The sequence below is a fragment of the Bubalus kerabau genome, chromosome 23 (assembly GCF_029407905.1).
Source record: "Bubalus kerabau isolate K-KA32 ecotype Philippines breed swamp buffalo chromosome 23, PCC_UOA_SB_1v2, whole genome shotgun sequence".
Lineage (NCBI taxonomy): Eukaryota > Metazoa > Chordata > Mammalia > Artiodactyla > Bovidae > Bubalus > Bubalus kerabau.
Window position 1 is genome coordinate 35,543,746 of NC_073646.1, and position 25,741 is coordinate 35,569,486.

Genomic DNA, 25,741 nt, shown 5'->3' on the forward strand with positions numbered 1-25,741 from the left:
CGAACCTCGCGCCCTGCGCAAGGACTACCACTCCCAGCGGCCCCCGCGGCCCTGCACCTGCGCCCTGGCCGCCGGGACGGCGCCATGGCGGCCGCGGCGGTGGTGCCTCCCGAGGTCCTTCGGGAATGCGGTTGCAAGGGCATCAGGACCTGTCTGATCTGCGAGCGGCAGCGCGGAGGTGACCCGCCCTGGCAGCACCCCTCGCAGGTGAGGGGTGGGAGAGGGGCCGCCGCGCCCACAACTCCGTGCTTCGTGTGGGGAAACTGAGGCCCAAGTTGGCCTTGAAGACAGGTTCCGGATCAGCCCGTGTCAGCGGCCCTGAAGATGGGGGTGTTGCGAGGTGAAGAGATGAGGGATTTGAGGAGTGGGCTTGGAGTGGAGAAGGGGCTGGGACGTCGGTGCAATCCGGCCGCGGCTCACCTATGGAACTTGGGGGTAGTCTGATAGCAGACGTAGCCGCTGCCCCTCCGCCCCGGGTTGGGCTGGGAACCTCACCTGCCCGTGGGAAGACGACAGGACGAGAGCAGAGGGTGCCGAAACTCGGGGCAAAGGGTCCCAGGAGGCATTGGACGGAAATGAGATTCCTTAATCCTACGAATTAACAAAGAAGGACGCAGAGCCTTTGATCAGAGCGAGGGCCTTCAGCTGGGGAACTGTTTGGGCCGAGGCCTGGGGAAGGTGGGTGATGCGTCAGGGGAGGGAGATGAGGCCGGTGGGGCCTGACCACGGAAGGCAGGCTGGGCTCCTATTGAGGGCCGTGGTGAGCTCGTGAGGGTTTTAAAGGTAAAATCACATGTGAACTTTAGAAAGTTCCTCCGAGGGGAAGGAGCGGATAAGAAGGAAAGGGGGTTGGGAAGCCAGTGAAGAAACCGTGTCTCTGATGGAAGTTAAGAAGGTCCTGTGAAAAACAGTAGCAGTTCCTAAGAAAATTAAATGTAGAGCTGCCATATGACCCAGCAATCTCACTTCTGGATGTGGACCCAAAAGAATTGAAAGCAGTGTCTTGAAGAGATATCTGTATACCCATGTTCATAGCAGAGTTACTCAGAAGAGTTAAAAGGCAGAAGCAACCCAGGTATCCATGGACAGATGAAAGGATGAACAAAATGCGGCCCGTCCATACAGCGGACTATTATTCAGTCCGAAAAAGGGAGAAAGGAAAGTCTGGCACGTGCTACAACACGAATGAACCCGAAAACGTTATGCTGAGTGGAATAAGGCAGTCACGAGGCAAACTGTATGATTCCACTCAGGTAGAGCGTCTAAAGTAGTCAGAGTCACGGAGACAGGAAGGAGAGTGGTGGGTGCACGGTGGCTGGAGCAAAGGAGAGAGGGGATGTGTTGTTTAACGGATAGACTTTTTTTTTTTAACATTTTGTATTGGAGTATAGCTGATTAACAATGTTGTGATGGTTTCAGGTGGACGGAGAACGGATTCAGCTATACATATACATGTGTCCATTCTCCACCAAACTCCCCTCCCATCCAGGCTGCCACGTAACATTGAGCAGAGTTCCCTGTGCTATACAGGAGGACCTCATTGGTTTTAAATGTCGCAGAGTGTACTTGTCCTTCCCAAACTCCCTAACTATCCCTCTACCCCATCCTTAGCCCCTACCGCCCAGCCCCGGCAACTGCAAGTTCGTTCTCTTAAGTTAACAGGTAGACTTTTGCTAGATGAGAAAGTTCTGGAAATTGGTTGCACGACAGTGTGATATACTCAACCCTGAACTGTGCACTTAAAATATGGTTGAGGATCAGTCTTATGTATAAAATATATGTGGCTGTATATATTTCACCATAATTACTTCTTAAAAAAAAAAGTGTTTCAGACCTCGCCAGAGGTCTGGACTCTGCCATGGCCGAGGGTGTGGAGGTTCCGGGCACTGTAGCGGGTAGCACCTTCCCCACCTGATGCCCGAGGAACAAGTGAAATGTACAGGAGGAGTCCTTACTTTCTGTGTGTCCTGCGTGAGGTGCCAGGAGGGGGACGCGGTGGTTCAGAGTCGGGGGTGCTGGCAGTGCCTCTAGAACATACACGGGAAGGAGGCAGGGGGCACCCCCAACTCCCGCGCAGATCTGAGGAAGTCTTGGCTCACCCAGCCGGAAGCTCCAGAGCAAAGACTGCCTGGTAATTGGCCGGGCTCGTGTTGGGTCACTGGCCGGAGGCCCTGCCACAGGAGGCCATCAGTCTGGTACTCCTCTAGGTGACTGGCAAGTTCTGCTCTTCTTTTTAAATTTTATTTATTTTTTGTTTTTGGCTCTCTTGAGCCTTCACTACTGTGTGGGCTTTTCTCTAGTTGGGGCTCCTTTCTAGTCCCTGTGCACAGGCTTCTCGTTGCCGTGGCTTCTCTTGTTGCAGAGCACAGGCCCTAGGGCATGCGGGCTTCACTAGTTTCTGCTCCCAGGCTCTAGAGCACAGGCTCAGTAGTTGCGGCACACCGGCTTAGCTGCCCCACTGTGAATGGGATCTTCTGGGATCAGTGATTGAACTCACGTCTCCTGCCTTACCAGGTGGATTCTTTACCACTGAGCCACCTGGGAAGCCCTCTGTCCTTTTTCGGTGAGAAATTCAGGGAGTGCCCATGGCTGCCGCCGTGTCAGGGAGGCCCCAGCGACACCCCCACTGTGGCTGGAAAGAGCTTCTCCCTCTGGCTTCCCAGCATGTGAACTCACCCCCCTGGGCAACCCTAGGCCTCAGCTTTAGGGGAGCAGATTTCTCCAGCTCCCTATCAGGGCCGTCTGCCTTCACACACGCCTCACTAGCCTGGGGGGAACAGACAGTGCCCACAGCAACAGTGTGGCCTTGGAGGCTGCTCCCCAGCTGTGCAGCCTTGGGCTAGTTCCTTAACTTTGCTGAGCCTCAGTCACCTCACCTGCAAGGTGGAAGACGAAAGAATGTTCCTGTGTACTCTCCTTTTACAGATGAGAAATTGAGCAAGGCGGGGGCTGGGCAGGGGTCCCACCTCCCTGGAGACTCCAGCTGCCCCCCAAAGTGCTGCCAGGGAGGGTGCGCCACTGGGCGGGGCAGCTTCTCAGGGCGCATGTGGGGTGTGAGCCAGGGCTCCAGAAGCTCTGATACCCCTGTCTTTCTTTTGCAGAAAACACACCGGTTCATTTACTACCCCGACACTGGCTGGGCCGTGGGGGCCGAGGAGTCTGACTTTGAAGGCTGGGCCTTCCCCTTCCCAGGCGTGACCCTGATCGAGGACTTCGTGACCCCAGAGGAAGAAGCCGAGATGGTGCAGCTGATGGACCGCGACCCCTGGAAGCTCTCACAGTCTGGGCGGAGGAAGCAGGTAGGCTGGGCCAGAGTGAGGTGCGGGGAGGAGGGCCTGCCCTCTCTGGCCAGTCACGCTGCAGGGCCCTGCCAGGCACCTGACCCTGGAGCCCCTGTGCTTATCTCCTTTTCCATGCTTTCCTTTGCAGCCACCCCACAGAGCCATTAGCGGACAAGCTGACCTAGGGCTGTGGGAGGGCAGGGCTGCTGAATAGGGATGCTGGGGAAGGGCCCAGAGCACGGCCTGTTTACCTTCCTATGAGTTGGCGCTCAGAAGCAGACGGCCACCCAGCTCTCTCCGGCCTCTCCCCAGCTGGCCTAGTGCTGGTGACTCTCATGGAGTGCCTCTTTTTTAATTCCTTGAATTTAGTTATTTGTTTTTGGCTGTGCTGGGTCTTCATTGCTGTGCGGGCTCTTCTCTCACTGCAGCAGGCGGGAGCTACTCCCTAGCTGTGGTGCGAGGGCTTCTTATTGCCGCGGCTTCTCTTGTTGCTCTAGGGGCTTCAGTACTTGCGCCTCCTGGGTTCTAGAGCATTAGGCTCAATAGTTCTGGCTTTGTTGCTCCGAGGCATGTGGGATCCCCCTGGATCAGGGGTCAAACCTGCGTAGAGGATTCTTTACCACCGAGCCCGCAGGGAAGCCCTGTGGAATGCTGCCAGACGCCCCCACCCCCGTCGGCAGCTCTCTGGGTCAGTTGTGAATCTCCTCACGCCTGTTCCTACCGATACTCTGGCCTCCAAACCCTGAAGCTTCCCTTTGTTGGGATCACAGCCCCCTTGTCCTTGGGTCCACTCCTGTCTCCTCCGTTCCTCATCTCTGGCAGTCCTCCCCCGCTCCAGACAGCCATCGGCTCCCTTTCTGCGTCCCCTGCCCGTGCGCACCCCCCGACTCCCCCTGGCCCCCCAGCCAGTTAGCATAGGCACTTCCTCGGGTGTCCCTCACCCTTTCTCCTCTCACTTTGTCAGACTCCTTCCGCTCACCCACAGCCCTGGTCGGGTCCAGCCCGCACGCCCACCCCCAGGTGGCCCCGGGGCTCTGGCTCTCCATCCTGAGCCGGGCCCTTCATGCTCAGAGACGTGCTGACTCCCCAGGTCGTCGGCTTTGCTGCTGTCCTTCCAGTCCTCGCTCCCCTCCTCCCTCTCCACTGATGACCGGGCCTCTCTGAGAAAACACACGGATCTACCGAGGTTCCCTTCTCTCCTGTGCCTTGCTTCCCTCCGAGCCCCTCTTCAGCTTCGGGCTGGTTGCTGCTTCTCAGAAGCCCTTGTCCAGCTCCCTTCTCTCTAGGTCGGCTCTCTCCCACTGGCCTCCCAGGAAGCTGCATATCTCTCATCTCTGCAGCAGAACTTCTCAAAAGAGTTAGCTGTTCTGTTCAGCTCCTCTCCTCCTGCTCCCTCTTAACTCACTCTGAAACTGCCTCATTGCTGACCCCCACCCCTAAACCCAGCAACTGGTTCTTAGGCCTCTCCTCCCTCTCCAGACGCCCGTAGCTGATCTCAGGCCCGGTCCAAAAAATTCAGGGCTCGCGTGCTCGTATCTCTAGCCCCAGCTTCTCCTGTTTGTTAGTCCGGAGCTGAGCTGGTGCATTCCACCTTCCACCTACTCAGACCAGAAACCCTGGATCTTTCCACAGTCCTCTCTGGCTTTCACTGGTGATTCCTGTCAGCTCTTTACTCTTTCAAAACATGTCCTGAATCTGAGAACGTTCACCCCCGGCCGCTGCTGCCACCTGCCTCCCACACTCCCTGCGCAGCCTTCGCCGCTCCCATCCGTCTCAGTAGGAAGTGATCCCACCATCTGGTCAGAGTCGCTGCTCCACTGCAGGCCCTCCAGGCCTCCCATGTCAGCGTGAACAGAGGCCTTCCCATGCCCTGAAGACCCTGTGCTGGCCGCCAGCCCAACCTTTGTCTCCGCTGCTGCTGTCCCCACGGCAGTCACCCCAGCCTCCCAGGGATTCCTCGGGCTCTGGCTTCTCTTCTTTCTGCCTGTGGCCCTCCTGCCAGCTGCTGCCAACGGGTCGGGGTGACCTGAAGGAGCCAGCTGGCCTTGGCTCCTGCAGAACAGAGAAGGAGACTCTACCACCAGGTGGGGCCCCCCTCCACTGGAGGGGCCCCCAGGGAGCAGGAGTGTGGATACATGCTCCCCTCTCACCCCTCAGATCCGAGCTGTATTCTACAGGGCTCCTCTCGTGTGTGTGTGTGTGTGTGTGTGTGTTTCCTTTTGGAAGCCACTCACCATAAGATCCCGCATTTCAAGTGTGCAAGTCAGTGCTTTCGTTTTCAGGTAGCCAGTGTTGTGCGGCCATCACCACTGTCCAGCTCTGGAACATTCTCATCACCCCAGAGCAAACACACACCCATTGCCAGTCACTTTGCATTTCCTTAACCCCCAGCAACCACTTACTTGCTGTCTGTCTCTGTGGGTTGGCCTCTTCTGGACATTCCTATAAGTGGGGTATGACCCTCTGTGTCGGGCATCTTTCATCGAGCATGTTCTCCGGGTTCATCGCTTTGCACCCCATATCAGGACTTCATTGCTTTTTGTGACTCAGCATTATTCCATCGCATGGATAGACCCCTCTCTGTTCCTAGACCACGCTCTGTTGATCATTCATCGGCTGGTGGACACGGGTTGTTTCCACTTTCTGACGTTTTAAATTTGCCTGTACCGAGTCTTACTTGCAGATGAACTTAGCTGCGGCATGTAGGATCTAGTCCCCTGACCAGGGGTGGAACCCGGGCCCCTGCATGGGGAGCTCGCGGTCTTAGCCGCTGGACCAGCAGGGAGGCCGCGCTGCTGGCCTTTGTCAGCAGTGCTGCTGTGAACATTCGAGTACAGGTTTCTATGTGGACCGTGTCTCCATTCTCTTCAGTGAGGCTAGAAGTGGAAGCACTTCTGGGTCCTGGGGAACTCCTCCCTCGTGGTCTTGAAGCCCAGTGTTGACCAGCTGGGTAACACTGCCTTGGGCGGGCCTGCCCTCCCGCCTGCCCTGCCTGGCCGCTCCTCCTTCCCAGGTCCTGACTCCTGGCCACGGCGTCCGGGGGACGCCACCCACACACGGGCCTCCTGTCTCCAGCTCTGCTTCCTGCGGTGCCTGGGGGGAGCGTCCTCCGACACTCCATATCCCCTTCCCTGCTTTGTTTTTCTCGGTGGCGTTTACTGCCAGCTGGTGTTTGTTGTTCGTATTTATCTCTCTGGTGTCTGTCTCCTTCTGCCAAAATGTCAGATCCACGAAGTCAGACATCATGGCTTGTCTTGGTGTCTGTGATAGGATTCTTCTGCCCTGGCGTGTGATGCCATTTCTGTAAACTCAGCCAATCCCCCACCTCCTTTTCATCCTCATCCTCCAGGACTACGGCCCCAAAGTCAATTTCCGGAAACAGAAGCTAAAGATGGCCAGCTTCCGAGGCCTCCCCAGCTTCAGCCGGGAGGTGGTGCGGCGGATGAGCCTCTACCCCATCCTGGAGGACTTCCGGCCCGTGGAGCAGTGCAACCTGGACTACTGCCCGGAGCGCGGCTCGGCCATCGACCCGCACCTGGACGACGCCTGGCTGTGGGGGGAGCGGCTGGTGAGCCTCAACCTGCTGTCCCCCACCGTGCTGTCCATGTCCCGGGACGCGCCTGGCAGCCTGCTGCTCTGCCTGGCCCCATCCGGCTTCCCGGAGGCCCTGGTGGACAGCGCGATGGCCCCCAGCCGGTCCGTCCCGTGCCAGGAGGTGGAGGTGGCGGTCCCCTTGCCCCGCCGCTCCCTGGTGGTGCTCAGGGGAGGCGCGCGGCACCAGTGGAAGCACGCCATCCACCGGCGGCACGTCGGGGCCCGGCGCGTGGGCGTCACCTTCCGGGAGCTGTCGGCCGAGTTCGGCCCCGGAGGGAAGCAGCAGGAACTGGGGCGGGAACTCCTGCAAATGGCGCTCTCCTTTCAGGGGAGACCCACCACGTGAGCCGCCGCCCGGGACGGGGAGCTGGCAGCTGGGCCTGGCGGAGGCGCTGGCTCCCCAGCGGACCGGTGGTCAGCATCAAAGGGGGCGCCCAGCACGAGGGTCTTTCTCAGGTCTTAAGGGGAGACTGCTGGACACACCCTGGCGCCTGGCAGCTCGAGCCCCACCCGGGATGGTTTCACGGTGAGGGGCCCGGGTCGGTCCCTTGGGACCTGCGCGGTGGCCACTGGTTTGGGTTGTTTGTCACAGTTGAGGGCAGTGGCCTAATTTGAGCTTAAAAATGGTTGGTACCCCTTCAGACTGTTTTCTTCTTTATCCATCTGTCTTAATGAGGTTAGAGGGTAACTGAGGTTAGAGGTTAGGTAGCATCACCAACTCAGTGGACATGAATTTGAGCAAACTCTGGGAGATAGCAAAGGACAGAGGAGCCTGGCGTGCTGCAGTCCACGGAGACACAGAGACACGACTGAGCCACTGAACAACAAGGTTGCAGAACATCCCAGCCTGCAGTCCCTGCATCTATTTACTATTTTACTTATTTACTTTTGGCCATGCCACGCAGCTTGCAGGATCTTAGTTCCCTGACCCGGGGGTTGAATCTAGGCCACTGCAGTGAAAGCGAGTCCTAACCACTGGACCGCCAGGGAGTTCCCAGGCCCCTGGTTTAGGGAACGTGTTGGATTGGAGAGTGGATTGGTAGAGGATGTGAGGTGGTTATTGTTTCAGACGTCAGGACTGCTGACAGCCTCTGAGCCGGCTCTGCCCAGATCATGCTTGACGCCATGGGGTGTGGGGTGTGGTAATGGGGCAGTCTGCTGGGAGCCTGGGCCCCCCACCCCCAGCGATGTTAGATATTGTGGAGGAGTCTCCTCAGCTCAGGACAGCACAGGGTGGCTCCTGCCTGGCGCCAGTGCTGTGAGGTGGTGACCTGGATGAGCGGCTGTGCCCCGCGGCCAGGTGAGGAGCAGCCTGTGGAGGTGGAAGTTATGGCAGTGCAGTCTGGGGGGCCAGCCTGGTCTCCTGCTGCTTATATGACAATATACCTGGCCCACCAGCCACATGCTAGGAGCCAAACTTGGGGGACCAGTGCCCCATCACAGCCTGGAGACATTCACAGCACTGGTTTTCACGGTCCCTCTGGAATCTGGAACTTTCCAAGAGCTGTTAGGAGTGCAGAGCCACTGGCCACTCTGCACTGTCTGCGTAGTGGCCCTGGCAGAGACCCAACAGGACTGAGTAGGCCCAGCGGCTGGCCGTGGAGGGCAGTGGGCTCCCAGACACCTCTTCTGGTGGGGGACTGGTGCTTCTCAGGTACTGTGACCTCCCCCTAGCCCTCATACCCCTCAGGGTGGCATTTGGGCAAGGCAGCCAGAATTCCAGCCCATCTTGCCACATTGGTTGCCAAGCAGGCACATAGACCCGACGGTCTGCTCGCTGGGGGCTTGACAGGCTGGCCTCAGGGCAGCCCGGCCCCTGGATGGAGCTTGCAGGGTGCTCTGCCAACAGAGGGCCCCATTTGAGCTGAGGCCGGGCAGTGTCCTCTAGGCTTTTCCTGCAGAGATGGATGCAAAACCTGCCTGCCTGTGTCCCCAGCAGCCTGAGAGGGATGTCAGGGGCTGGAAACACAGCTCAGCAGGGTCTTAATGGGCCTAGTGAGGAGTCTCTAGCCTTGGTCTGTCCCGTCTCTCCCTTTGCCCTTCCAGAGGCATCTGAGTCAGGACTGTCTCTGCAGGCTGGCTGAGCGCGCACAGGAAATGCTCAGAATGGGCTTGCTGGCCCAAAGCTCTGCACTGAGCCCAGGCCTTTTCTGCCCCCCTCCCCCGCCACACACACAAAGACGACTGACTGCAGCCCAGTTATCTTGTGCTGCAGAGGCAGGCTGGCCCTCTGGATTGAAGTGCCAGAACGTTAAGAACAATAAAAGGGACTTTCCTGGTGGTCCAATGGTTAATACTCTGTGCTTCCACTGCAGGGGGGCATGATATCAATCCCTGGTTGGGAGCCAAGATCCCATATACTGCACAGTATGGCAAAAGAAACAAAAAAAAATTTTTTTTCTTAGTAAAGGACAGAAGTGTTCAATAAGGGGGCCTCTACCTCCCTCACCTGGGAGCCTGTTGGGACACTGGTGACCAGTGGTTGGAGGAGGGGCTTCTGAGCATCCCCTCTCCCTACGGCCGCCCACCAAGAGCAGAGAGCAAGTTGTAGCTTTATTTATTCAGTTCAATCCAGGGCAACTGTTTTTAAAAAGTCCATATATAGGACGGGGGGGCGGGGGGCGGTGTACACCACATGTGGTCTCCATGACGTCATGCATAGTGCATTTCTCAGCACAAGACAGATAAGGTCTGTAGATGCGCCTCAATCCACTCAGGCTTGTGTGGTTTTGTCCTGCACAGACCTTCCTAGAAGACACTGAAATACATTCTGCCCTGGCAGTTTGTCCAAAATAGAAACCCGTGAGTTTGCTTCTGGTCAGGTACTAAAAGGAGACTGTGTTCCACTTTGGAAACGGCCTCTGTGTATCTGCAGGCATTTGTTTTATGAGCACCAGGAAGGCTCCTTTCAGAGGAAAATAGGGCAAGCCCACACTGGCTCCTCTCACCATGGAGAGGCCACTGTACTCGGAACCCTCTTCACAATCAGGCTAAACCTCCAGGAACCAAATTTCTAGCCTGTAAATATGCTTCCCTGTCCTTCCCAGACTGCCCTGCTGCAGCTCCAGATAGCTCACTCTCCAGCCTCAGGACGCTCTGGGCTGCCCTGAGGGTGACCCCCATCACCAGTCCCCAACCCATGGTCAGCTCTGTTCTCACAGAAACTGTTTGCCCCATACCTCTGGGAACTAGAAAGGCTGGAGCCAGGAAAACTTGCCGGATGAAAATAAATTACAAGAACGCTGTTCTCCTAGTCAGTGTGTAAGCGTGTCGCGCGGCCTCTCCCCTGCCTGTGCGCCACCATCCCTGGCGCCTAGTGCCCGGCCCTGATGCGGCCAGGTTAGGAAACCCCCCTCCCACCAGTGCCACGGGCCAGGCATTAACAGCGGGCTCCTGGCTGATACCTGGGGTGTGCTTGCCAAGATGTGGGGGAACTGGGCACTCCATGGGCCTGGCTCACAGGGCAGGGGCACCAGGCGGCCCAGCAAAGTGGGTCGCAGTGAGCCCCGCGAGGCCCCTCTCAAAAGGCTCAGGCTAGAGGAAGGGGCTGCTGCCCCCTCCAGCAGTGGGGAGGAGCCGGCCTGTCTGGTCCCTACCAGGACACACAGTGGTGGTCTTGCGGTGATGCTGACCTTGCACAAAGCAAATACATTAAACCAGACGAGCCTTTTCAACAAGGCTCCAGGAGAGGAGACATGAGCTAAGGACCAAGCAAGTCACGACAGATGTCAGCAGAGGATGTGAGGGACACGCCCTTCAGAAGGCGCCAGGGCTCTCCTCTGGCCCCACAGGACACAACATCCAGGCTCCCCGTAAGTGCCACGACTTGCACTGGGGGTTCCCAGCATTTCAGAGCGACGTGTTAAGGCTTATGTTCTCAGCAGTATGTCACCGTCTTGGAAACCCCGGTCAGGCCCACCAGCGTTTCCTGGCACATGCAACCCAGACACCGCAGAGCTACTAGGCTGTGGACAGAAATGCCATCGGAGCATGAAGTCCCATGACTGTGGAAACAAAAGAAAAGGCACCCCTCTCTGGTGGCTGCTGGCCAGTATGGTACATGTGGTTCTTAAAAGCAGCTCAGGGCACAGCAAGCTCACAGATAAGCTGAGCTGTAGCATGTACGTGTTCTGCCCCAGGACATGGGCTCAGGTCCACCAGATGCCCATCTCGAAAACACCAGAAACCATGACTGTATAGAAGTATGAGCTGGGTGGGTGTGGCCGGAAGGCCTGGGGGGGGCCCCCGGGGAGCACTACACGGGACCTCACCCTCCCTGCTGTCATAAGCAGAACCCACATGTGGCCACGGCTGGCCTCTGGCACCACCACCCACGGACCGGGCCAGGCCATGGCCTTATCTAGACAGTAAGTCCCCCAGGCTGCCCCCCTCCCACAGCAGGGGCCACAGGCAGCAAGGAGACGGGTGAGCTCAGCTGCCTGGCCAGTGTCCCACCCTCTGTAGCTGCAGCTCAGAGGGCTGACAGCTCAGGGGACCCTCGGGTTGAGAGAAGGATGTCTGTGGACTGTGGGCCCCTTCCCCAACCTGGTGGCCTCACTGGGTCAGTGTGGCCAGGAATCCTGCTGTCTGGGGAGAGAATTTGAGCCCAGGCTGCTTCAGGTCACCCCTCAGTTAGCCAGCTCAAGTGGGCACCTCACCTGGGATGCCCAGAGACAGGCCTCCTGACCCCACAGGCCTCTGACCTTGGACATCTCATCCAAGGCCTGACTAGTCTGGTGCGCTTGCTGGGCTGACTTGCCCTACCCAGGTTCCTGCCTGCCCGTCCCAGGGCCAGGCCACCCAACCCCCTCCAGGGCAGGGAGGGAAGCACCAGGCCAAGCCGTTAATCCTGTGCCCAGTCTATTCATAGCAGGGTGGTACCATCACTCACGCCCCTGGGCTGCCACCAGCCCAGCTCCAGAGTCAGGGTGCCATCCCTTCCCTGAACTCAGGATGCTGCCCCGACTCTCCAGGCCCCTGCCAGGCTCCCGCCCCGACTCTCCAGGCCCCTGCCAGGCTCCCGCCCCAAGCTGGTCCATGTCTCTGAGGGGACCCGTGACCACCCATTACAACCCAGAGCCTGGCCTCCTTGCCTCAGGAAGTCCCCATGGCCAAAGACTCAGCCTTTCTTTGCCCTGAGCTCTTAGCCATCAGTCTCCCCTTTAACTGAAGAGTTCCCATCCTCCGAGGGAAAACGAGCCAGGTCTTAGCATTAAGACAGGAGTAGAACTTTGGTCTCAAACCGTCTGGCAGTGACTCGGCAGCCCGGTTGGCCATCCGCGTGTCTGAAACTGTCCAGGAGGCAGGCGAGTTCCGGTCCACGCCAAGTGATGTGGACGCGGCGGCCGCGCCCAGGAGCACATGCGCTCACACCACCTGCAGGCTGCGCTCATGCCCGTCCAGCTGCACCTTGAGCTTGTGCAGCTCCTCGATCTCGCGGTTGTGCCGCTCGGTCTTATGGCGCACCAGCGAGCGGTAGAAGTGGATGGTGAAGACCACGAAGATGAGGCCCACAGGCACCATGATGATGGTGGACACCAGGGCGGCCTGCCAGCCGGTGTGGCCGCCGGGGCCGGGCGGGGGGCCCGGCTGGTGGCGTGCGTCCACGGGCAGGAACTTGATCCAGCAGAGCAGCACCACCTCGGCCAGGAAGAGCAGGATGCCCAGCACGGTGGAGAAGCCCCAGGCCAGCTCGATGTAGGGGTGCATGCGCTCGTGCGGGGACTCGCTGATGGAGTTGAGGTTGTGGATGTTGCTCACGGCCTCCACGTTGGGCAGGATGCACGTGCTAATGAGCAGGGCGAACAGGTGCACGGCCACCAGCACCGTGGTGCAGGCGCTGAAGGCGATGAGCAGTGGCCGCGGGTACTGGTATTGCGTCTCCAGCTGCACCTCCACCATGGCCACCTGTGAGGCAGAGGGGGTGCTGAGTGGGGGCCTCCATAGATCAGAGGGCACTCTCTTCCCCTGTTCACACATTGTGAACTTTTTCCTGATATGCTAGAGAAGATCTCACTAAGGGCAATCTAAAAAGTACAGAAAAGGCTAAAGAAGCACTGGGTCCCGCGGAGATCTCCCCCTGGGTGCCAAGGATGGAGGAGTACTGGGGGTGCCCACCTCCAGCCCAGGGCAGAGGCCACACTTGCCTGGGAAAATGCAACACTGCTGTTGATAGCAGAGCCAGGCTGCAGTGGGACTTAGCTGCCAACAACTGCTGCTTTTCAAAACAAACAACCTGACCTTTCAGGGGGTTAAAAAAAAAAGGAACAATGGAGGCTCCTGATGACCCCCAGAACTGTACACTGGACAGACTCACACAAGCCACAGGGTGCCTCTGTCAGCTGAGACCAAAAGCAGGAAGGAGCAGCCTCATCTCTGAAGGCCAGGAATAGCCATATACATGAGAACAATGGTAAGAAGGGGAAGCTGGGAAACGGCCTGGGCTGGGAAAACAGCTGAATCTTCAGCAGCGGTCAGAGCTGGCCACAGGTAACGTCTAGAAAGTGTAAGAAACAGTAATTCCCGAATTCCATGTGGAGACGGAGGGGCTCCTCCAGGGGTGGGAACCAGGGGCTGCTGGGGTTTTAAACTGTGTGCGTGTATTCACTTCAATAACATATAAATCACTTTTAAGTGAAAGGGACTAAGAGGCCCACCAAAGGACCAGAAGCCCCAGCTTATCGCTGTAGCTGCTAAGTCACGTCAGTCGTGTCCGACTCTGTGCGACCCCATAGATGGCAGCCCACCAGGCTCCCGTCCCTGGGATTCTCCAGGCAACAATACTGGAGTGGGTTGCCATTTTCTTCCCCAGTGCATGAAAATGAAAAGTGAAAGTGAAGTCACTCAGTCGTGTCCGACTGTTCACGACCCCATGGGCTGCAGCCTACCAGGCTTCTCCATCCATGGGATTTCCCAGGCAAGAGTACTAGAGTGGGTTGCCATTGCCTTCTCCCTATCTCTGTAGCAGTGGGCGTCTATTTAGGCTGAGACTTGCTCACCAGAAGCCCTAAGGGGCTTTCAAAATCCAGACTGGGTGCCAAGCTCCTGCCATGCTTCCCCAGGTCACACCCAGTCCACTCGGGATGGCTCCCCTGCGGCCCACACCCCACCCCAGCTCTGCAGACCAGCCCCAGTGGAAGGTTTAGTCTTGGCTCACCAAGGGCTTTCTCTCAAGTACCCAATGATAAGAAACCAGACCCATTAAGACAGCAGGAGCAGGGAGGCAGAGAGAAGCCAGAAGAAGGCTCTTCCACTCACTGTTTGTCTCCTACATCTAAGCCATCCCTGTTTGTTTTTTTCCTGAACTGTGTGGCTTGTGGGATCTTAGTTCCCTGACCAGGGATTGAACCCAGGGCCACAGCAGCCAAAAAAAAAAAAAAAAGGTGCCAGAGTCCCAACCACTGACCACTGGATCGCCAGGGAACTCCCAGAGCCATCCCAGGTTTAAGAAATTTACAAGAAAGAAGATTTCACAACTTCTAGCAACTACTGCCTTATCCCCTCATTCTGTCCTCAGTGGAGATGGAACCCTTAGTAGGGAAGAAGATAATGTCAGTCCTAGTGGACCACAGCTTGAATGGAAACTCTGCAATGATTATTGCTCCAGAGAGTCAGTGGCTACATTGCCAAGGTGAGGGAGGGGTGGTCCTTTCTCAGTGCCCTGGTAGCATGGGTAGGCTCTTGTGACCACAAAGAATGTGACCCAACAAAAAAGGATGTCATATATGGATGTTGCGAGTTGGACTGTGAAGAAGGCTGAGCGCCGAAGAATTGATGCTTTTGAACTGTGGTGTTGGAGAAGACTCTTGAGAGTCCCTTGGACTGCAAGGAGATCTAACCAGTCCATTCTGAAGGAGATCAGCCCTGGGATTTCTTTGGAAGGAATGATGCTAAAGCTGAAACTCCAGTACTTTGGCCACCTGATGTGAAGAGTTGACTCATTGGAAAAGACTCTGATGCTGGGAGGGATTGGGGGCAGGAGGAGAAGGGGACAACAGAGGATGAGATGGCTGGATGGCATCACTGACTCGATGGATGTGAGTCTGAGTGAACTCCGGGAGTTGGTGATGGACAGGGAGGCCTGGCATGCTGCAATTCATGGGGTCGCAAAGAGTCGGACATGACTGAGCGACTGAACTGAACTGAACTGAAACCTCAGAGGGTGCAGAGATAAGAAACAAAGATGATTAAAAGGCCGGCAAGGAAAGCAGTTTTGTTCCACCGCAGGAGAAAAGGCCAAAGGCCATATTTCAGTGTATTTATGTAGATATTTTATCACAGGCCTCGGATCACAGGTTTTCTGTGTTAGGGGCAGGATAAACATGAAATAAGCTTAAGGTCAGGCATGAGCACCTGTTGGACAAAGGACCAGCTTTGCAATTCTAATTAGGGAATACATAATAGAGCCACAAAGAGCTGGACATGACTGAGCGATTGAGCGACAACAAATACACAGAACAGACTCCGTGTTGAGCACCGCCTGTTCATTTTTCCATGACCCTGTCCTTATTCAGCTATAGTTTCCACAGCGGAAATACTGGCTGACGATCAGTATTCATCACTTCTTTCTCCTACGTGGCTTTGCAGTCTGAACAATTATCTGATTTACTGGGGTCTGTGTGGTTTCTGAAATGTTATCACCGCCGGCTTAAAGGGAGTACTGGCTGATACAGAGGAGATACTCCATGAAAGCTGAGAAAATGCATTATTATTTCCACCCCTGCCTCTCAAAGGTCACTGCTCCCATTCTCAGGCCACTTCATACCCTTGAAGCCTGCAGCTAAGTCTCAAACTAATCCTCCAGGATTCACTCTTTGTTTTGAAGCTTCACAGGGCTTGTTTTCAAATTTCAATGAGGGGTTTGTAACCTTCAACTTGGGTGAGCATTTTGTTGGAAAAAGTGACTCTTCCCTAAATTTGGAAATCCAAACTGGAGTCTCAAGAGACCGCCCGCAGACAGGAAGGGATTTCCAAGACCTGGGCCCCACACAGAATGGAAACCGTCCTACTGCATTCAATCGGGCAGTGCTTCTCAGAGTTAGTTTTCCGAAGATAAAATATATATATATATATATACACACACACACACATATATATATATACACACACACATACAGGTCAGAAAAAGCTTAATGCAGTACTATAATTCTTCTGTGAAGGTAGAAAACAAAATTTAATTTTTAAAATATTTATTCATTTGGCTGCACAGGGGTCTAGTTCCCCATCCAGAGATCAAACCGCGGGAGCCCCTGCATTGGGAGCACAGTCTTTGCCACTGGACCACCAGGGAAGTCCCCCAAGATCTAATTTTAATAGTGACATCGAAAATTCGCCTGCGTATTTCTTAAAATTAAGCTTGAGAAAATATTTCTTTTTTAATGTGATGAAAGAAAATCATTTTGAGCCAAAATTTTGCTCCATGTGATTGGACACTTTTGTAATTATGGGGGTTTTTTTGTTTGTTTTTAATATGTTTTTATATGGCAGTGCCGGGCCTTAGTTGTGGCATGCAGGATCTTTAGTTGTGGCTTGTGGGATGTGATTCCCTGTCCAGGGATCAAACCCGGGCCCCTTGCTTTGGGAGCTCAGTCTTAGCCACTGGACCATCAGGGAAGACCCTGTTTTTTAAAAAATAATTCGCAAGACCTGAATCAGCGTTTGCTTTAAACCGCAGACCTGAATGTGGTTGACTGCCCTCTAAATGTGGTGACCACTGCCCCGCCCTGTATGAAGTCACGTCCTGACTACACAATGTCTCATTTCTCCGAGGGTGACCGGCACCCATGTCTGGCAAGCCCTTGTCAAAGGAGTGGCCACACTGGCTCTCTCGGACACCTTTCTATTTTCTGCATATCCACTGGACAACTGACCCTCTAGGTTATGGAAGAACAATTGTTTCCACATTAAAAAAAATAAAAAGAATTGCTTCCAGCCCAATAGGACTTCAGCAGACAACAGAGAGAGGAGTGGTGGCCGCAGTTCTCACTGGGATCCTGACATCCCCGCGCAATGGGACGATCCCCAGAGGGATGAGGTCTGCAGGCTTCGGAGTCAACAGGAGATGTGGCCCTTCCTGGGGGCCCGCAGTTCCTCCCCAGGCAGACTCGCCCTGGGGGGGTGACTCAGAAGGGAAGCATAACCAGGCAGCCAGGAGTCAGGCCAGAGGCTCCGATTCCGGGGAGTGTGTGCATGCCCAGCTGGGTTACAGTGAGCAAACCGGGCTCATTCTGCAGTTCCTGCTCACATTCCCAAACTCTTGGGGGCCTTCTGAGGGCTTGGGGACTCCCCTGGGTGCCCCAGGTCACCCTCCCTGTTGCCAGACCAATCCCCTTGGAGGGGGTGGGACCTGGGCGGAGACTTTTATTGGAGGGTGGGGGTGGGGGAGTGGTCTTAGTTGCAGCACGTGGGATCTTAAGTTGCAGCCTGTGGGATCTAGTTCCCTGACCAGGGATTGAACCCAGGCCCCCCTGCACTGAGACTGTAGTCTTAGCCCCTAGACCTCCAGGGAAGTCTCTGGACAGAGGCTTCCCTAGTGGTCCATCCTGGCTGCTAGCAGGGCCCAGAGGGTGGGCTTTGCTCCCTGAAGCATCACAGGATTTCAGTGAGCAGAAGCCCACCTTACTGGCTGTATTTCCCACCACGTGTTTCCACTCACCATGGCAAAGCCTGAGAGGAGGGCGGATGTCCTGCTGGAGGCCTTTAGCTTGGCCCTGCTCAGGTAGAGCTTCCTCCAGGACAGCGCCTGCACGGAGTGGTGGTTGGAGGTGACCAGTTCCAGGTAGCTGCGGCGAACCCAGTCCCGGTAATCCATGCCCTTGTGGCCGGGTTCCGAGCAGGCAGGAGCGGAGGGGTCCACGGGCACGTTGAGCTCGGCGCTCATGGTGGGGGCCAGGCTGGGGGCAGGAGAGACACTCCGGTATACCCGAGGATCCCCCCAGGGCGTGGAGAACCCAGACTTCCAAGTTCCTTCTACCTTTCCTGGGGGCCCGCTATATACACCCTGCACCAGGGCCACAGGATCCAGGGGTGCATGAGGGTGAGGCCCTGGCCTCTGAGGCTTGTCCCCACACAGGAATGTAGGGACCACCTGTAGCAAAGAGGGGTCAAGCGGGTGCATCTTTAGGACCCACCGCAGCGTCCAGTGTTTCTCCACAAAGCTGGTATCTGGTCTCCTCTCCTGAGCTCAAAGCTCCAACTGAGCGTGGCTCTTGGGTGAACAGAATTCCAAGGCTGGCCGAAAGCACCTAAACGCCTATCTTCAAGGAGAAGGGAGTTGTAGCGTTTTGGAAGTTTCTAGGACCTGATACTTCTGGATTTGACCCAGCTGTGCGATTCTAAACACAACACCTGACTTTTCCAACTTGTTCATCTTCACATGGAGACATGCCTACCCTGTTAGTCGCTCAGTCGTGTCCAACTCTCTGCGACCCCATGGACCGTAGCCCGCCAGGCTCCTCTGTCCATGGGATTCTCCAGGCAGGAATCCTGGAGTGTGTTGCCATTGCCTTCTCCACCCTATTGGGGTCTTAAACAAGAGAATGGAGCCCCAAAACCCCAAATTGCTTTCCAACGGCCAGGTGCCAACCATGAAATCAGTGTTTCCACGCAGCTGCTAATTTCTCAAATCTCACTTCAATTTAAATCAGCACAGTTCACCCTGAAAATAACTGACTTATAGCTTGCTGAAGCTACATCCAGGGTGCAGTGGAAACCTTTAGCAAAATGAAAAATTGGCCAATTGACACGAACATGGTTTGGGGGTTTATTCTTTTTAAGAAATGGAGGCTGGAGACCCCTCGAGTAATCCCAGTACACATGTGGTTTGACAGTAACACAGGATGGAGATCAGAAGGGCTGATCTGTCGAGATTTGTGAATTTAAACTCAAATCTCCACTAATCCAAATAGGGGATTGGCGGTCTTGTGTGGCCCAAGGGGCTGGCCCTGCAGCAGCCCTCAGGATCAGCTCTAATTAATCTGTAGGGCAGGCTTCAAGGGCACAGGCACCTCACAGCTCACTTAGCATCAGATATTAACTTGTACCTTCAGGCCCGCATGGGCCCAGTGAAAAGCCTACTTAAGGCTATTACAAACAGATCTGCGTTCCTAGGTCCCAGGGAGCCAGGTTGGGGGTGGGTGGGCGGGCAAGAGGGTGTTTACCAGGGTCCATGGCTGAGGAAATGCCCCAAACTTGATCTGCCCATGCCAGTCCCTAAGTGGATTCTCTGGGAAGGTCCTGGGGAGGGGGAAGGCTCTCTCTTTTGGGGGGTTCTTTCCTCTTTGTTTTGTGCCAGGCTATGGAGGCACAGCTTTTACTGGCCAACAGGGACCCCAGAGAACAGCTCTGTACAGGCTCTTCTTTTTCTGCCCGGTCATGCCTGGAAAATCCCATGGACCGAGGAGCCTGGTGGGCCACAATTCATGGGGTCGCAAAGAGTCGGACACAACTGAGCGACTTCTGTGTGTCTGTGTATGCCAATTACTAGGTCATTTACAAGAGGGCCGACTTGGAAACCTTGGTCACCACCACCCTGGCCCCCACCCACATCTGCAGCTAGCGGCACTGCTTGCGAGCACTTCCCTTAGGAAGAATTCGGAGAAGTGTTCACTAACCAATCCACTGGCTGGCTCCAAATCATTTAGAATGGCATCATTTGGAAATGCATCCCTCCCCCTTTTTGCTCCACTACATCAGAAGTGAGCTCGTGGGGTTGATGAAGACACTGTCCAGCCTATGGAAGGGTAAAAGGCACAACCTTTGCCCCCTCAGAGGATCCATCCTCCGCCCTGCATCCAGTAAACGCTTCCTGGGCTCTAAGGTAAGACTGCATTTGGTACTTAAGGATCAAAGATGAAAGATGAGGATGTTCAGTGGGGAATGGCCTAAGTCGGGGGAGATTCTTGTCCAGTGAGTTAAATGCTGCTGTAGTGGAGCCCGCGAGGGCTGAGGGGGTGGACAAGGCGCTGGCTGGCTGCCTCTATTCTTTGGGCCAGGAGAGGGTCCCTATAAGGGAGCAGGGACCAGGACACAGTTGGTAAAGGTAGTGCTGGCAAAGAGGGACCCTCCTGCAAAGACAAGATGGTGCCCACTTGGGGAGGGTCTGAGAGGCAGGGCAGGAAGGCTGGCTGCAGAGGGGCCAGGGGAGCAGTGGTGGAAGCAAGATTCAAGGAGTATGTGTGGCCCAGGCGGTATGACTGTGTTGGACTTGCCCTGGCACTGCCCAGAGCTGCCCAGATGCTCAGGCTTGGGAGGAGTTGGTGAGGGAGCCATCAGGGCTCCATCTGGTCTGTGTGCTCAAACACTTGGCCAACTGGGAAGGGCAAAAGGGCCTGGTGGCCCCCAGAGAGATGAATGGGGTGGAGATGTGGACCGTTAGTGAAGGTGAGCTGAGCCCAAGTTGGACAGTGGAGAACTTCAGGGCGGTGAGGGCTGACGGTGGCCTGGGTGGTGGCAGGGGCGGCCTCGGCTCTCCTGATGTCTCCAGTGGCAGGATTTGGCAAGGGCTGTCTGTCTGCTTGGAGCTGGGGTGGTGAGGTGGGCCTGTGGGTCCCGAGGACAGAGAAACCACTTCCTTCAGAGGGAGCAGCTCAGACTAGATTCAAACCCATCCGCGGCCCCCCAGCCCCAGCCAAGCCTCCTCCACACCCGGCCTCCCGCAGAGACAGAGTCTGGTCCTCAGACCCCAGAGCTCGGCTCAGGCAGCGGGTGGGGCAGGGCAAGATGGAGCCTGACCTTTCTGTCAGGTGGCAGAGGCACCAAAGGATGCTCTTCTGGCCGAACCTTGTGGTCTTTTGGTTTTGTTTTTATATAAGGGGCGGTCAGAGAAAAGAGATCTCGTAGAATTACCGTGACGCTGTCTCTGGCCTTGGGAAACATTTCCAGGAGGTGGGTTTGGGGGTTTGACTGTCAAGTTCCCTTAAACATCTGGGGCACGAGCAATGGCGAGTGCCACGCAGAAACGGCTGTTTCTGACTCTTTCTGTCACACCCGCACACGGGAGGGCCCAGCTCCCCTCCTCCCCTGGGTCTCCCTGGAAGAACCTGCCTGCAACCCTGTTCCTTCCCCTCAGCACCCCCTAGCAGCCGGGGGACCCGCATGCGGCCCGCATCTCTCCACGCCTGGCAACCTCCCAGTCATCCCAGCGGCTCCGCACCCCGCCCGGGGATCCCGCGGGCTTGGGGTCCCAACCTCACAGTCGTCCCGTAGGCCTGCCCAGGAGGAAGCTGGGGTCTCCGGGTGCAATTCCGGTCGCTCCCGCCCCCCGCCGGGGCGGAGATCCCGCCGCCCTCGCCCGACGCCGGCAGTGAGCACTCACCGATCTTTGATCTGCCCTCCCGGCCTGACTCCGGCTCGGGCACGCGGCTGGCGGCACTGGCGTGGCCCGGTGGCCCCGCCGGGGCGCCGAGCGCTGCCCTCTCCCTCCTTCCGCCCGTCCCGCGGGGTCCCCCGGGCCCCGCCCCCGCCGGCTGACCCGCCCCCCCACCGCCCAGCCGCAGCCGCTGCCAGGGCAACGGCGCGGCTGTCACGTGACCGGCCGCGGGGGCGCCGCGGGCCACGTGATGCTGCGGGCCAGGAGGGGCGGAACGCGCAGCCCCCCCACCCGGGGTCCCCCGGGGTCCCTGCAGCGCTGGCGCCGCTCCCGCCGGGACACGAAAACCCGAAGGGTGTTTATCATTCCTGGTTACTGGGCGCGTCGCGGGTGGCCGTGAGCAGGGATCCGCGCCGCGGTGGTGATGAGAGCCGGAAGCCTGGGCATCCCTCGCTCTCCCTCCCCAGCGACGGAATGGGGAAGCTGCGCTTTCTCTGCCCCTGGGTCTGGCCCGCAAGTCCAGGGAAGGGTGAGCCCTAGTCTGCTGGACGCGTGTGGGACTGAACACAGAGCAGGAGCACCAGGTTCCCAGGGTGAGCCGCAGAGGACGCCCAGGACCGGTCACTGACCCTGTGAACCGGTGGGATCTCGTTATCAGTCTGCCGGGCGGACGGTGGGTGGCGGGGGGAGGAGGGGTGTATAGCGGAGAGGAGGGTCCGTTGGGGAAGGTGTGGGCGGCCACGCCCCAATTTGCCAGGTGGACAGCGACCCCAGGCCGAGCACGCACCCGGAGCTGGTCACCCGGAACCGCAGCCCCACCCACCAGGCCCAGCGAGACCTGCGGGGTCCTCACCCAAGTGCGGCATGCTTGGTGGGCAGAGCGCTGGAGGGGAAAGGGTTTTCCTCGGTGCCTCTGGCTCCCTCCGTTCCAGGGTGCAGGGCACCTCTCACCGGGAATGGTGAACTCTCAGGTTTTGTAACCCAGACATTCAAACAGGAACGGTCTTTTCAGGAAGTGCATATGGGTAACTCACTGAGAGGAGAGATGGGTTCCCATCCACCCACCGTGCCAGGCGGGCCCTCGGAGCCCTTCCTGCGTGCCCTACATAGGATTTTTCCATCTGTCACAACAGCATGGCACCGTGACACATTTATCCAAAGGAAAGAAAAAAGAAAAATTCCATCCTGTCGCCCAGTCCAAGTTTTCTGACAATTGGATGAGTAAATGTTGGCAGGTATGCCAGGCCAGATCCACTTATACTTCAAGACCCATGCTGAGAGCCAGAATGACACCTTTTATTCCAAGAGGACACTTAAGAGTGGACTAAGCTAGTTTCCGTGTGTTTACCGCCCTAACAAAGGAATGAGGAAAATCCTGGGATCTGATTACTGCCCTTCCCACCCATGGCAACAGGAAAGAGATTGTTGTATTTCAGGGAGCAAGGTCCACAAAAAACATAGTGTGGCTTCCACACCTCTGGCAGTTGATAAAGTGGACTGGAAAACAGGAGGAAAAACATTTCTTTTAAAAAAATGTTTTTATTTGTTCACCTGAAACTACCACAGCATTGTTAATCGGCTGTGCCCCAGTATAAAATGCTTTTGGTGTTCAAAAAGGAAGAAAACATTCTGAACACTTTGCTAACGGCAGTAATTGCATCACAAGTGAACATTCTTTGAGCAACAGAGTCCTTTGCTTGAGTTCTCACTTCTGAACCCTGATTGCACATCCTTTAGAAAGCTTCCTAGGCCTGGTAGCCACGCTCCCACACCCAGGCACATTTATCCAGCGTGTCTGGGCAGAAGTAGAATGTAAGTCATAATTATCAGGGCTTTCCAGAGCTCAGTTACTAACCAAACCCAGAAAACGGCGTTCCCCACCCTGTGAGATGAAGCATGCTGACAGCACCAAGTTGAAAGGAGAGAAATTTGATGATCCCGGTACTCAAAGTTGCAGAGCCCACTTGGGTGCCCAGGTTGTTGCATGGGGCTTACGCAGAAGCCGAGGTGGTTCAGGTCAAGGTGCATAGTACCAGCCGCTCGGCGGGGAGGTCTGGGTTCCAGTCTGTGCTGACACTCCCGTGGCTGGTGGTGTGGCAAGTCACTGCCTTTTCTGAGGCCTCGGCCACCCCACATTTGAAAAAGGCAATTCTGGGAGGCATGTCCCAGAGGTCACCGCCATGCTGGTGACCTCATCCACTGTGACCCTTTGTTTCGTGAACACTGTGGTCCTTGCTGTCTTCCTCCCTCCCCCAGCTCCTAGCCAGGATGGCCTCCTAGCTGGCTTGGACAGTGTATCCAGTCCCTTGACCATTCACTCCTAAAGCCTAGCGCTTATTATCACCCTCTGTGAACTTCCAAACCCTGCGCCCCGGCAGTGAATCCTAACTACTGGACTGCTGGGGAATTCCCAGTGTGAATGCTTAAATTCAGATATCCTGCTTTCTGACCCTTCTTCCTCACTCAGCCCCCAGCACTTCCCCGACCCTGCTGCCACCCTTCGTTCTCCCCCCAGTCTCCTCCCCACTCCTCCTATGGCCTCTCCCCACACGTCAGACTATAAACTCAGAGACCTGTCATCACTTCCTTCCTTTCCTCCTCAGCCACCTGGAGTTACAGCCCTTTGTGCTGCTAAATCCACATGTCCCAGCCACTGCCCGGTCTGTCCCTGCGTCCCCCTCCTTCCACCCGGAAACCCTCTTTCCTTCTCCGGCGAGCCCACCAGACAGTCCCCTGCACCCCACACGGGCTTCTCTTCTTCCGTCTGTCCACTTGATACGGGTGTTTCTCAGGATCCTGTCCGGGTCCCTCTCTCTACACTTCGCCCTGAGTTTTCTCACCCACTCACTGTTTGGCCTGAGGGCTCCTGTATCATCACCTACAACCCTGATCTCTTCCCAGCCTGGCAGGACGTGTCCCATGGCCCCCAGCTTCACCACGCCCACAGTTAGAGTCCTCATCGTTCCCTCACATACCTGTTCCACCTCCTGGTCCCCTGCTCCCTTAGGGAGGGTTCCACCACTCGGCACAGCTGGTAACTCTGTAGATCTGTAGAACTCTATAGATCCTGACTCCCCACAAGGAGAATTCAAGTCCTGTGAATTCTCCCACTGAAATGTCTCTGAAATCCCCCGAGCCCCTCATTTTTGCTCTCCACACCTCCTGTCTATTCTAATTCAGGCCATCGTCACCTCTGGTTTCTGATCTGAGTTTCTGATCTGAGCTAGCCTCCCCTCATCCCGGAGGCCTGGGGCCCATACCCACGCAGCACCCCAAGCGTCATCAGCCTGACTTTCTTGTCTGTGTCCCTGATCAGACCCGGAGTCCTTGAAGGTGAGGATCGTGTTGCCCAACAAAGTGCACTTCAGAACCCTTTGGATTTCAGCCTAGTGTTTGCTCAATAAATGTTTGCTGTGTGATCTTCCCTCGTGGTCCAGTGGTTAAGAATCCACCTGCCAATGCAGGGGACGTGGGTTTGATTCCTGGTCAGGGAACTAACATCCCAAGTACGTGCCACAACTTGAGAAGCCCGCCACAGCGCAGCTGTGCCCCACCCCGCAAAAAAATTTTTTGCTACATTCTGGGGAACAAGAAAATGGAAAATTGCCTGAGGACTTACCCCAGGTTAATTTCTCAGGTGGTTCTCCTTCCTGATCTATGTTATTAGATAGAGGTTGTAGATCACTTTAGTCGTGTATGCTGGACAGTAAATATAGATTAACTTCCAAAGGGGAGGAGGAGAAACCGTGCCTTTTGCAGTGATGATGATGGAAGAAACGGTTTCCACACAGCCCTCCTTCCACGCACCTTGGAAACCGAGTCTAGTTAACGTTGGTTTAGTTACGTTCCTATTTTCAAAAGTCAATAGAACGTCTCTCCTCTAACTCAGTTTTTCCCCTCATATGATAAATGTTGAAAACAGAGAATTAAAATAATGATGGTACTTTCTATGCTCCAAACCAGTGTTTCTCAAGGTATTGGTGGTGGGGGTGTGGTGTGGGGATCTAGAGTAGCGTCTCCTGAAGTTCAGTTCAGTTCAGTTGCACAGTCGTGTACGACTCTTTGCGACCCCGTGGACTGCAGCACGTCAGGCTTCCCCGTCCATCACCAACTCCCGGAGCTGGCTCAAGCTCATGTCCATGGAGTCGGCAATGCCATCCAACCATCTCATCCTCTGTCGTCCCCTTCTCCTCCTGCCTTCAATCTGTCCCAGCATCAGGGTCTTTTCAAATGGTACCTGCTTAAAATGCGTAATCATGGCCAGAGCTGTGATGACTCAGTCTGGGGGGGCGTGGCCGAGGTGGGTCTGGGTGTTTCAGGCAGGCTCCTCCCCTGCTGCTGAGCTCTGGGCATTAAAAGCAGCAAAAGTGACTGTGTATACATGCAGGTTTGTAGGTTCTTCCTGCCGTTGGAGCAGTTTTTTCAGATGTGCACAAGTTAACCTGCTTGCTTTCAGTCATTGAGATTTGCTGAGTGACATCTGTTTCGCACCTATGACATCCCAAGTGCCCTGCTGGCACTGGGGGTCACCAAGGAACAGAACATGTGGGTCCTTACT

General features: G+C 56.1%; 2 protein-coding genes and 1 long non-coding RNA gene across 8 annotated transcripts in view; 2 read left to right on the top strand and 1 right to left on the bottom strand.

Annotated features, from left to right (window-relative positions):
* Positions 1–26: 26 nt before the first annotated feature.
* ALKBH4 (alkB homolog 4, lysine demethylase) lies at positions 27–10,128 on the top strand. Its single transcript, XM_055562391.1, has 3 exons — positions 27–207; positions 3,102–3,299; positions 6,631–10,128. Exons 1-3 carry the CDS (start codon positions 85–87, stop codon positions 7,219–7,221), a joined length of 912 nt encoding a protein of 303 aa, XP_055418366.1. The 5' UTR covers positions 27–84; the 3' UTR covers positions 7,222–10,128.
* Positions 10,129–10,265: 137 nt separating this feature from the next.
* The window catches only part of ORAI2 (ORAI calcium release-activated calcium modulator 2), a 50,271-nt gene continuing 34,795 nt past the window's right edge, over positions 10,266–25,741 (bottom strand). The window contains exons 1-3 of one of the 3 annotated variants that reach the window (XM_055562393.1): positions 21,190–21,307; positions 17,530–17,767; positions 10,266–12,782 (exon numbers count right to left, since the gene is read on the bottom strand). In XM_055562393.1, coding sequence (XP_055418368.1) covers positions 12,243–12,782; positions 17,530–17,754 — 765 coding nt within the window. In that variant the 5' untranslated portion in view covers positions 17,755–17,767; positions 21,190–21,307 and the 3' untranslated portion in view covers positions 10,266–12,242. Of the gene's footprint in view, positions 12,783–17,529; positions 18,658–21,189; positions 21,308–25,741 lie in introns of those variants that run through there. The other 2 variants (XM_055562392.1, XM_055562394.1) reach the window with 2 other exon arrangements.
* LOC129637996 (uncharacterized) overlaps positions 17,368–25,741 on the top strand; it is a 30,767-nt gene continuing 22,393 nt past the window's right edge. For 2 of the 4 annotated variants that reach the window (XR_008707659.1, XR_008707656.1), the window contains exon 1: positions 19,555–19,692. This is a non-coding gene — a long non-coding RNA (uncharacterized LOC129637996). Of the gene's footprint in view, positions 17,677–19,554; positions 19,693–25,741 lie in introns of those variants that run through there. The other 2 variants (XR_008707657.1, XR_008707658.1) reach the window with 2 other exon arrangements.